Source organism: Pantherophis guttatus, chromosome 3, assembly GCF_059756535.1.
Source record: "Pantherophis guttatus breed Tessera chromosome 3, ASM5975653v1, whole genome shotgun sequence".
Lineage (NCBI taxonomy): Eukaryota > Metazoa > Chordata > Lepidosauria > Squamata > Colubridae > Pantherophis > Pantherophis guttatus.
The window spans coordinates 119,962,427-119,974,939 of record NC_142065.1 but is presented as its reverse complement, the minus strand read 5'-3'; the positions used below and the strand labels follow the sequence as shown (position 1 = coordinate 119,974,939).

Below are 12,513 nucleotides of genomic sequence, written 5' to 3'. Positions count from 1 at the left end.
TGTCCTAAGGTAAGTAGGGCAACTCCACCACCCCCATCCCCACCCTAGCTTGATTTTTATCTGTGGGCCTCGCTCCACCTCATGCAACCAGGTGCAACGGAGTGGGTAGGGTCTTAACTAGGGTTTATTTTGGGGGGTAGGGCTTTTATTGAATGCACATGTAACAAATTAAGCTGTGTCTTATTTTCGGGAAAACACGGTAAATAAATTCCCCCTTTCCTTGAGATAGTCACACCCCTACGACTGTCTCATTTGTCAGTTTCCTCCCCCCCCAACCCCTCACACCTTCCTCAGCACTGTTTTCGGAGCTGCCTCTGGAGAGGTGAGGTGCAACCCAAGGAATCCCCATTGGCAGTGGGATGGCAGACGCTCGCCCCTTGCCGAACGGCCAAGGAGGGGCCCTGCCGCTGCCTTTCAGCCTTCTGGCATCCTTCCCCTTCCTCAGTGAAAGCCCTCTGCAAGGACTGCATGGTGGAGAGGTGCCGGGTGCTGCGACTGAAGAGCCGGCTTAGTGAGTACTACAAAGCCGTCTGCAACCTCCTCAAAACAGTGGGCAAGGGGTGAACGGCTCCCACCAGCCGCACACCCCATTTTTTGATTGGGGGAGGGGAAAAGCCGGCCTCGTCCAGGATGGCGCACCCCCCCCCCCCATCTTTCAGCCTGGGTCCTGCCCAGTATCTCTTGTAGAAGTAGTCGGCTACGTTCTCTGAGACCCACTTGATGGTGGAGATCTTACCCAGGGCAGCCTGAGAGTGGGGGGGGGGCAGAGTGCCAGAGCATCAGCACCCCCAGCTCCTCCACCTCTTCTCCTACAACACCAACCACGGCGCGTGCAAAGTTAAGAGCATGCATTTTCCCCTCCCCTTCAAATGACTGATCAACCCACTCCCATTCCCTGATATGCAAAGCGCTTTTCTCCCCGAATCCACAAACGCGGCATGCGGCTGGTGCTGCCACCTAAAAATGCTTTTCTCCCTGGTTCCCTGAAGCACATTGCAGGGGAACCGGCTGCCGCCTGAAACATGGCTCTGCGAATTGCATCTGGCCAACGGGCGGCAGTGGCTGGAAAGGAGGGATGTTTCACTTTAGGGGATCCCAGGCGCAGAGAGGGTTTAGGCAGCGGTGGTGGCGGCTCACATTGCTGGGGAGTGAAGTCATCGTGGCCATTGTCTGCCCTGAGCTGCCTGCTGGGCGGCCATAGGGGGTACCAGCCGCAAACCATGAGGCCCGCCTTGTTCGCCGAAGCCACCGGGCAGATTCCCCCTCTCCCAGACTGTCCCGAAGAGGCTCGTTCCTCAGGCAGTGCCCCGACCCAGATCCCCGCCGCCTGGAACCGCCCGAAAATGCAACGCGCGGAGGATGAAAATGTCTGAAGGGTGGGTGCTGGTGGGTGGGCGGGGCTACAGTCAGACTATAAGACGCATCCAGATTTTCACCCTCTTTTTTTGGGGAAAAAAGTTGCGTTTTATAGTCCAAAAAATACAGTAAGTTTTTGCTAGGTCAGTCTCTTTGAAAAACACTTGAAACAAATGAAATATTGAGATGACAGCTGAGGAAATCAGAATGCAACATGTACTTCAAGAGGACCTTGGTCTTACTGGGTTTAAGGTATAAAATAGATAAGGGTTATTTTTAAAAGCGTAGTTTCTCTTCCTTCTTCTAAAATATGCTTCTCCCAAACCTAGCCTTAAGGTTTTTTGTTTGTTTTGTTTGTTTTTATTAAATTTATATACCGCCCTACTCCCGAAGGACTCAGGGCGGTGAAAAGGCACAAAATAAAATACATAGATACAAAAGTTAGAAACATAATTAAAACCAGGTTAAATAATTTAGCCCGAGACAATTAAAAATCCCAATAATTTAAAACAAATTAAAATTTCGATTTTAAAAGAATTTTAAAACAGGGGAGAAAATTAGGCCAGGCCGGCTTGCTGGAGTAGGAGGGTCTTAAGAGCCTCGTTCCAGATAGTGGGTGCCCCCACAGAGAAGGCCCTCCCCTGGGGGGCCACCAGTCGACACTGTTTGGCTGACGGCACCCGGAGGAGCCCCTCTCTATGAGAGCGTACCGGCCGGTTGGAGGCTGTTTGTGGTAGTAGGCGGTCCCGTAAATAACCAGGTCCTAAGCCATGGAGCGCTCTAAAGGTGGTGACCAAAACCTTGAAGCGCACCTGGAAGACCACTGGGAGCCAGTGCAGCTCACACAGGAGAGGTGTCACACGGGAGCACCATGTTGCTCCCATAACCACCTGCGCGACCGCACTCTGCGCCAGTTGGAGCCTCCGGGTGCTCCTCAAGGGGAGCCCCATGTAGAGAGCGTTACAATAGTCCAGGCGGGAAGTGACGAGGGCATGAGTGACTGTGTGTAAGATTATTGTCCAATTTAAAAGATATCTCCTGGATAGAATAGACAGTTTCCTGTGTCTTTTGAAAAATGAAAAAATAGGAATTTTCTCTAGAAAAAAAGTTTTCTCATGAACCAATTTTGTATATACACCATTGTGTTGAATTAAGTCTTTTGTTTAGAATGTGACTTCCTATGGCAGAATTAAGTGATCGTTATTGCATAGGGTTACTGGAAAACAGTAAATAATTTTAAGCTCATAATGGGATGTAATAATGTTTGTTAGTCTGGTTATACTTTTTAATTTTTTTTAATAAAAAATAGGAACATGAATCTGAAGGTGGAAGGACACCATTAATGAAGGCTGCAAGAGCTGGTCATCTATGCACTGTACAATTTCTTATTAGTAAAGGTAAGTAATACCTTTAAAGGGATTGCTTGATATATTTGAAGTTTTTAAAGTTTTATTATATTTATGTTTATTATATATTTAAAGATGAGGTTACTGTCTAATTTTGGAGTTAATTAGATATACCATAGTTAATTGATTATATCAAACTCTGTTTATTATTATTATTTTATTATTATTATTATTATTAATATTAATATTAATATTAATATTAATATTATATATTATATTATATATAATTAATAATAATTAATATATTATAATTAAATTTTTATACCGCCTTTCTCCTGAAGGACTCAGGGCGGTGAACAACCAAGATTAAAATACATACAATATGAAAATTAAAATAATTTAAAACATAATTAAATCAATTTGGCTTCCCCAATTTAAAACCCCTTACCCATAAAATTAACCAGTTAAAAATTTTAAGCCAGCCCCGCTTGCTGAAATAGAAGTCTTCAGGGCCTGGTGGAAAGTACGGAGGTCCAGGATCAGTCGTATCCCTGGGGGTAGCTCGTTCCAGAGGGCGGGTGCCCCCACAGAGAAGGCTCTCCCCCTGGGGGCTGCCAGTCGACATTGTTTGACCGACGGCACCCTGAGGAGACCCTCTCTGTGGGAGCGTATTGGCCGGTGGGAGGTTATTGGTGGCAGAAGGTGGTCTCGTAGATACCCAGGCCCTAAGCCATGGAGCGCTTTAAAGATGAGAACCAATACCTTGAAGCATACCCAGAAGACCACCGGAAGCCAGTGCAGCTCGCGCAGGAGAGGTGTTACATGGGAGCGCCATGTCGCCCCCACAATCACCTGCGCGGCCGCATTCTGGACCAGTTGGAGCCTCCGGGTGCTCCTCAAGGGGAGCCCCATGTAGAGAGCATTACAGTAGTCCAGGCAGGTGACCATGAGTGTCCATGAGTGACCATGCATAAGGAGTCCCGATCCAGAAAGGGGCGCAACTGGCGTATCAGGCGAACCTGATAAAAAGCCCCCCTGGCCATGGCCGTCATATGCTCTTCTAAAGACAGCCGTGCATCCAGGAGGACGCCCAAGTTACGAGCCCTCTCCGTGGGGGCCAATGACTCGCCCCCAATAGCCAGCGATGGCACCAGCTTGGTATATCGGGACGCCGGCAACCACAGCCACTCGGTCTTGGAAGGGTTGAGTCGGAGCCTGTTCCTCCCCATCCAGACCCGCACGGCCTCCAGGCACCGGGACATCACTTCAAGGGCATCATTGGGGTGGTCTGGGGTGGAGATGTACAGCTGAGTGTCATCAGCATACAGATGGCACTGCACCCCAAAACCACAGATAATCTCACCCAGTGGCTTCACATAAATGTTGAAAAGAAGAGGCGAGAAGACCGACCCTTGCGGAACCCCACAAACAAGGTGCCTTGAGGTCGACCTCTGCCCCCCTGCCAACACAGACTGTGACCGGTCGGAGAGATAGGAGGAGAACCACCATAAAACGGTGCCTCCCACTCCCAACCCCTCCAGCCGGCGCAGCATGATACCATGGTTGATGGTATCAAAAGCTGCTGAGAGGTCTAATAGGACCAGGACAGAGGAGCAGCCCGTCCCGAGCCCTCCAGAGATCATCAACCAATGCGACCAACGCCGTTTCCGTGCTGTACCCAGGCCTGAAGCCGGACTGGAACGGATCTAGATAGACAGTTTCATCCAGGTACTGCGGGAGCTGTCGCGCCATCACACTCTCAACAACCTTTGCCACAAAGCGAAGGTTGGAGACTGGACAGTAGTTTGCCAAAACAGCCGGGTCCAGAGAAGGCTTCTTGAGGAGGGGCCTCACCACCGCCTCTTTCAAAGCGGGAGGCAGGAAACCCTCACTCAAAGAATTGTTTATAATCCTCTGGAGCCAGCCTCATGTAACCTCCCAGGTAGCCAGCACCAGCCAGGAAGGACATGGATCCAGTAAACCTGTGGTTGCATTCAACCTCCCCAGCATCCTGTCCACGTCTTCAGGAGTCACAGGGTCAAACTCATCCCAGATAACATTCTCAAGACCCGCCTCAGACATCCCGCCTGAACCTACCCAGTCAGAGTCCAAGCCTTCCCGAATTTGAGCAATTTTATCGTGCAGATATTGCGCAAAATCCTCAGCTCGCCCTTGCAAGGTGTCTTCCCGTGCTCCCAGGTGGAGAAGGGAGCGGGTCACCCTAAACAGGGCAGCTGGGCGGTTATCTGCCGATGCAATAAGAGCGGAAAAGTAATTACACTTTGCCGCTTTTATCGCCACTAAGTAGGTCTTAATATGAGACCTCATTAGTGTTCGGTCGGATTCGGAACGACTAGCCCTCCAACCACTCTCTAGGCGTCTTTTCCAGCGCTTCATCTCCCTCAGTTCCTCGGAGAACCAAGGAGCTGGGCAGGTTCAGTGCCGGGTCAGAGGCTGCAAAGGCACGACCCGGTCCAAAGCACCAGCGGCCATCCTATCCCAGGCAACCACCAGGTCTTCAGTCGAGTCGTGAGCCAGAGTCTCAGGGAATGGCCCAAGCTCCATCTGAAACCTATCAGGATCCATCAAGCGCCTGGGGCGGAACCATTAAATCGGTTCCGCCTCCCTGCGATGGGGTGTAGCGGTCAGAAAGTGAAGCCTAAGGAGAGAATGGTCTGACCATGACAAGGGTTCGATGACTGTATCCCCTGTATCTAGGCCATTCAACCACTGACCAGAGACAAAAATCAAGTCCAGAGTGTGTGCTCCCATGTGAGTAGGGCCATGAATTAACTGGGTCAGGTCCATGGCTGTCATGGAAGCTATGAACTCCCGAGCCACCTCAGACGTTTCACCGATGGATGGCAGGTTGAAATCCCCCATGATCAAAAGCCTGGGGGTATTTCCCGCCACCCTGGCTATTACATTGAGGAGCTCGGGCAGAGCTGCTGCCACGCGGCAGGGAGCCAGGTACGTAATCAGCAAGCCCACCTGCATCCCATGACCCCACTTCACAAGGAGAGACTCACATCCGGCTATCTGAGGTACAGTGGCCTCCCTAGGATCAAGACCTTCCTTTATAACCGTCACCCCCCCACACCTACCCTGAGCCCTCGGCTGATGAAATGCGCAGAAACCTGGTGGGCATATGTTTACGAGGGGGACCCACCCCCTCCTGGCCCAACCAGGTCTCTAATACCCGCCAGGTCCGCTCCCCCCTCCTGAATCAGCTCGCAAATGAGGGGGGCTTTGTTGACCATGGACTTGGCGTTGCACAGCATCAGCCTAAGGCTCGGGCTCTGAGGCTCTTGACAACCCAGGGAACGAGAAGAGCATTGGGGGCCAGAGCACGCCACCGCTTGAAGACAGCAGGTGCGTGCCCCCACAACACGATATGGCCCCCCTGCTCCCACCATATCTGCTCCTCCCACCCACAGTACTGATGGAATCGCCCTCCTCCCTACCAACACTAACCCCCTCAACTCTCCACTCCGCACCTCCCATGACGCGACCCTGTGCCGAGCCTGGCCTCCCTCTTAACAAATCACCCTCCACACACCCCTCCCTCGCCAAACAACCCTCCCCCCCAAAACCCCTAAAAAGATTGGCTAACGACAATTTAAAAAAACCCTCAACCCCCTCTTCGCGGCATGCCACCCCTCGGGGTTCCAAAGCCCATCATCGAGGTAGGCCCTCAATAGAGTGGAGGGCCAATCCTGCGAGAGGGGAGAGTCTCACAGAACAAGAAGCTCAGCTGCCGAATACATCTTGCCACAAGAGGATAAAAGTGACCATGTCCCAAAGGGTCCAGATGGAGAATAAAAGGTCCAGGGGAGAGCAAATACGATGGAGCATCCAAAGTCCAAGGTCCAAAGTCCACTGTCCCCTCACAACAGTGGGCAGAGTCTCTTGCCATGTCGACACAGCTCAAGGGGGATACAGTCCAACCACCCTCTCACAGTGGTTGGTTTGGTGGTCAGTCCCCTCTGCTGGTGGGATGGAAGTAATGAAGGAATGCAGTATCAAACACAGCCCAAGGGGCTAAAGTCCAAGACCATCCTCTCATGGTGGTTGGTCTGATGGTCAGTCCCCTCTTCTGGTGAGATAGAAGTAATACACCAGCTCCCATAGCATCCCAACGTATTTGACAATCCTCCAAACGGCTAAGGGGAAGGGCTGAGATGGAAATGAGCCAGATTTCGGCGTCAGTAAGTCAATAAAGCGTCAGCCAGTCCGAGATGGATATAATGCAAAAGGGGAAGAAGATGGAAAATAGGGGGTAGATGGCCTCCAACCCCCAGCCCCCAAAATCCAAATGGAGGCCTCCCAGTGTCTGTGAGGAGCTGACCCATCAGCTGGGCAGCTCTCACGCAAGGTCCTAGACAATCCCGGACAGTAGATGTTTCTCTGCCACGTTGACCCCATTTACCACATCAGTAGGGCTGACAGCCAACGCTCTCCTCCCCACCATCGTCAGATGGTCGCCATTGCAACTGCAGCCGTCACCGCCGCTGCCTCTGCCAGACAAAAAATTCTGGCAGCGTCCCAGAGCTCTCCAGGGAGTCCGGCAGGCCCCAAGGCACCCAGAAAAACTCCAGGGCCTGGGGCTATTGCCGTGCCGCAGACGACTCCAGCGGACCCGTTGCCGCTGCTGCTCCGACCTCCGAACAGACTCCAGCTCGAGGAATGCCTCCGTCACCGCCCAGCTGCTATGATCCGCTTTCTTAATGTTTCTCTTAACAAATCAGTAACACGTATCAGTCTTACAATCACTATATAAATATAGTATACAACTGAAAGAAAGTACTTCCCTAAGGCAATAGATTGGCTGAATGCATATTATTACAGGAGTTTCCATAAGTGTTTGTGAAAATCTAACAATGTCATAATTGAAATAATTTTTCCAAAATGTCCATCTAAGTTAAATCCAGAAAGAAACCATTTCTAATCTGGCAATTATAAAACAACTTTGCTCTTTCCTAAGTAGCTCTGAAAATACTTCAGAATCAGAAGAGCTTACTGAATTAGATTAAGGTGCTAAAATCAAAAAAAAGATTTATTTAAATTATTTTTTTTCAAAAAGAAGATATAATCTTTTCTGGAAGACAAAATCGCTCAACTTCGTTCCCCGTTAGATGCCGGTGTGGTTGCTGGTCCAGTGGAAGCCCCTAGGGCAGGTTCTTGCCCTTTTATCTGGGATTGTTTTGACCCTGTTGCTCCTGAGGAAGTGGATAAGATTCTAGGGAGTATGGGTGCAAGCACCTGTGTTTTAGAACCTGGCTTGTGAAAGCTTCCTGGGAGGTGACAGGCGGGTGGGCTATGGTGGTGATTAATGCTTCCCTACAGGAGGGGGCAGTGCCCCAGCATTTTAAAGAGGCTGTGGTCCACCCTCTTCTTAAGAAGCTATCACTGGATTCCACCCTTTTGGATAATTTCCAATTTGTCTTCAATCTTCCTGTTTTGGGGAAGGTGGTTGAAAAGGTGGTTGCACGGCAGCTCCAGAGATTCCTGGATGAAACGGATTATCTATACCCCTACCAGACAGGATTCAGGACTGGATATGGGAAAGAAATGGCGTTGGTCATGCTTTTGGATGATTTCTGGCAGTAGCAGGATGGGATAGTGCATCCATTCTTGCTCTACTTGACATCTTGGCAGCTTTCAATACCATCAACCATGCTATTCTTCTGGAGTGGCTTCGGGGGATGGGAGTGGGAGGCCCTGTGCTATCCTGGTTCACTTCCTTCCTCTGAGGCCGCTCTCAGTCAGTGTTGGTAGGAGGGGAAAGATCCAGCCCTCGCTCACTGCTTTGCGGCATCCCACAGGGCTCTCTCCACTCCTGTTCAACATTTATATGAAGCCGTTGGGTGAGATCATCCGTCACCATGGACTGAGGTATCATCAATATGCTGATGATACTCAGCTGTATGTCTCAGCCCGTAGTGAGTTAAGCGATGCTGTGTCCTCCCTCTCGTAGTGCCTGGAGACTGTTAGGGGCTGGATGAGGAGCAACGGGTTGAAACAACCCTGGCAAGGCTGAGTGGCTCTGGGCTTGGGGTTCAAAGGCCCATGGAAAATTACCACCTTTGGTCTTGGATGGGGTGGCACTACCTCAAACAAACCTTGTGCATAATATGGGTGTTCTCCTGGGTTTGCGACTCCTGTGCGAAGAGCAGGTGGTGGTCGTGGCCAGGAGGGCCTTTGCGCAACTGTGAATTGTGCACCAGTTACGGCCTTTCCTGGACCAACAATCCCTACTCACAGTCACTCATGCCCTAGTGTACTTTCCGTCTTGACTACTGCAACACGCTCTACATAGGGTTGCCCTTGAAGAGCATCTGGAAGCTCCAGTTGGTGCAAAATTCAGCGGTCCGCAAGGTTATCTGAAGGATCGTCTCTTGCCAGTCACATCTACCAAACCCGCTAGAGCAGAGAGGCAAGGAATGTTGCGGGTCCCATCCCCTGGGAAGATACACCTGGTGGGACCCAGAAGAAGGGCCTTCTCCATGGTGGTTCCCTCTCTCTGGAGCATCATTCCCCCAGAGATTAGAATGGCCCTCACTCTAACACTCTTCCAGAAAGTGCTGAAGACCTGATTCTGCCAGTGGGCCTGGGGAACCCAGAGCGGAATGGAGCGCATTAAATGGCTTGTGTGATGTATTGTCGCCGGGGTGGGGGGCTATTGTATTATTTTATTATTAATTTTTTATATATGATGTTTTTATATCCCTGTAAGCCACCTTGAGTCATCATGTGCAAATAGGCGGCAATATAAATTTTCTAATAAATAAAAAATAATCTGAGGATAGGCAATCCAATTATTCATAATTTTTTCTTTGGATCTAGGCTGCTTAGTGTAAAACCTCTTCTAAAATATGTAAAACCCTCCCATTGTTCTGTTTTCATTTCAAAAGTAATGATTTCCTGTAAACAAAATAGTTTTAAATCTGAATGCTAAGTAAAGATTACCTGCACTAATTTATTAATTAGAACTTTTCTTTAATTGTATCTTCTGTCATAGGTGCCAATGTTAATCGGGCTACAGCTAATAACGATCATACAGTGGTATCACTGGCATGCGCTGGGGGCCATCTTGCTGTTGTTGAGCTATTACTAGCTCATGGTGCCGATCCTACTCATCGTCTTAAGGTACTCCAAATAATTTAGTTTATTATTAAATTTATTAAATATTATTAATTGTCTAAGAAGTAAACAATCCTAAAATATTCTAACTATAACAGTGATTTGATAATATAATATTGAAAATTTGATGTCACAGTTTTCAGTTCTACTTATTTTCTACTCAAATTTATATCTTAGGATGGCTCAACTATGCTTATTGAAGCTGCCAAGGGTGGTCACACAAATGTTGTTTCCTACTTATTGGATTACCCAAATAATGTTCTGTCAGTTCCAACTACAGACATGACACAACTCACACCACCATCTCAGGATCAGTCTCAGGTCAGTGTTTGTCACTTGAAAACAGCTTTTTGCCTTTACAGAATGAGATTAATAAAAATATAAATTTAAGTAAAAATAAATTAGATAAATTGAATTCAGTTAATTTCTGGATATCTTAAAATACATCTGCAATTTCTTATATCTGACTCTGGAGATAATTTGAGCCAGAGTACTGTATATGCTTCCATATGTTTTCTATATTTTAACTATAGAGAGATTAGAGAGCCAACATAGAAGTAAAAGTAAAATAGGTATATAAATATAAAAATGCAAATGGAATGCATTTTTATATTGTAAACTCCCAATTTAGCACAGTTCAGTTTAGTAGACTTTGGATTGAACAGACAAAATCTATGTGCTTTTTATACACCCATAAGTTTGTTTTTATGAATATATAGAAGTTTCAGTATAATGGACTTTCAAATAGTGAATGCTTCTTTCTCCAATTGGTACATTAAAATGAACAATTGTTATAATGGTAACTGAAGGCATTGATAATATAATGCAAAGATCTTCAACAATCTTCTTTCCTTTACTAGCTTGTGTTCTTTTATGATGTGAGTTCAGGTACTGCATGCTGATTATAGAATATATAGCCTAGATCAGGAGTGGGCAACTACCACACCTTTACAACCTGTGGCATGGCTGGCTCAGGAATTCTGGGAGTTGAAGTCCACAAGTCGTAAAGTTGCCATAGTTGCCCACCCTGGCCTAGATGATCACTGCATAATCTATAAAAGTTAGCTCTATCATTAAGAATATCTAAAATTGGGATTAAGTTATTTTGCAGCAAATAATATATATTAATATATAATAGATGTTACAGAGTGAAAGAAGTAAAATCCCAAAGAAACATTTGAACATATCTGTGCTTTGGAAATCAAAGATGAATAAAATATATTGATTTAATCTTCACTTTGTATTTAGGATTGTGATGGCCATCTTCATTTTACTTAAATTATCCTTTTATATAACAATGATTGATTGTACTCTCCTTCCCTGGCTTATAGAAACATAAAAAACGTTTTAATGCTACTTCACAATTTCCTATTTACAATCCTATTTCTTTCATAGTATTTTAGGCATTGTGTTTAACATATAAGAAATAATGAATGAGAAAAAATATAGAGGTAGCTTATACAAAGACAGAAAAACTTAATTCAAATGGAGCAACTTTTATGATAGAGGTGAAGTGATGGAATGACTTTAGTACTGCTAAAAGCTAAACAAAGGGTTATATGAATAATACAAGTAAACCTAGAACTTTAAGTCAGAGTAAGACTGTTCTAAACATGTTGGAATAATGTATAGATTACAATTTACCATTGACATGTTGGTTTTCTCTTGAGTTGATTTTACAGGTTCCACGTGTACCAATGCATGCACTTGCCATGGTTGTACCTCCCCAGGAACCCGACAGAGCTCCTCAAGAAAATCCCCCTCCACTTTTGACTCTCCAAAAAGGTTAGTAAGTTATCTTTCTTAGAGTTTATGGAATGTTAATATTCTGATTTGGGCATTTAGGGGATGAGTGTATTACTATTTGAAACTATTTTGTACAAATTTATCTTAACCATTAATAATAGGAAGTATTGAAAACAATGGCAGGATCCATACTTTAAATTGTACTAGCTAGGGACATTGGTAAAATAATTTATATTTCACTCCATAGATTTAGATTTTAGAGAGTTTGTTTAAAGAATTCATTCTATCATCTATAATGATCAAAATAATGCAGTATACATTAAATGAAATGTATTAGTAAAAAAGTGAAATGAAATCTGAGATCTGGCAGGATATATAAAATTACTTTCTACAAGAGTAAATTAAAATTGGAATGTTTAAGAAACAAAACGTGATGTGCAAACAGGACTAATAGTATACAGGACTAATAGTGTACAGGACTAATAGTGACTAGATGGGGGTTGAATAATCTAGTAATTTTTAAGCATTTTAAGTAAAAGCTGTTAATAAAATATGGAAAAATTCTCTCTATATATATTATTTAGATGATGTTTTTCTTAAATACTCAGAATATTTGGGCAAGATATCCATACCTGTATATTCTATGCTTGAAATCTGCAGTCATTTTTTCAAAGAAAAAAAAAATATTTGGATTATGCAAATTCAGCATATTTCAGTTATTTATTAAATCAGTTTTATATGCTATTTCCAATTTTAATACATATACAAATTGGGAGGGGGTACTATACTCAATTACTTGAGTATATACATTATTAACACCAATCATATGGACTATATATGGGTGGGCAGCTGTAATAAATTAATAACAATAATACTTAACTTTAGAAACATGAGTAAATTCTACTCATGATCCTAAATACTA

General features: G+C 45.6%; 1 protein-coding gene across 9 annotated transcripts in view; it reads left to right on the top strand.

Annotated features, from left to right (window-relative positions):
* The window catches only part of ANKHD1 (ankyrin repeat and KH domain containing 1), a 165,294-nt gene that overhangs the window by 64,099 nt on the left and 88,682 nt on the right, over nt 1-12,513 (top strand). For 5 of the 9 annotated variants that reach the window (XM_034411666.3, XM_034411665.3, XM_034411662.3 and 2 more), the window contains exons 11-14: nt 2,666-2,753; nt 9,724-9,851; nt 10,023-10,166; nt 11,516-11,630. In XM_034411666.3, the coding sequence (XP_034267557.1) occupies nt 2,666-2,753; nt 9,724-9,851; nt 10,023-10,166; nt 11,516-11,630 (475 nt within the window). The remainder of the gene's footprint in view (nt 1-2,665; nt 2,754-9,723; nt 9,852-10,022; nt 10,167-11,515; nt 11,631-12,513) is intronic. The other 4 variants (XM_087891231.1, XM_034411667.3, XM_034411663.3 and 1 more) reach the window with 1 other exon arrangement.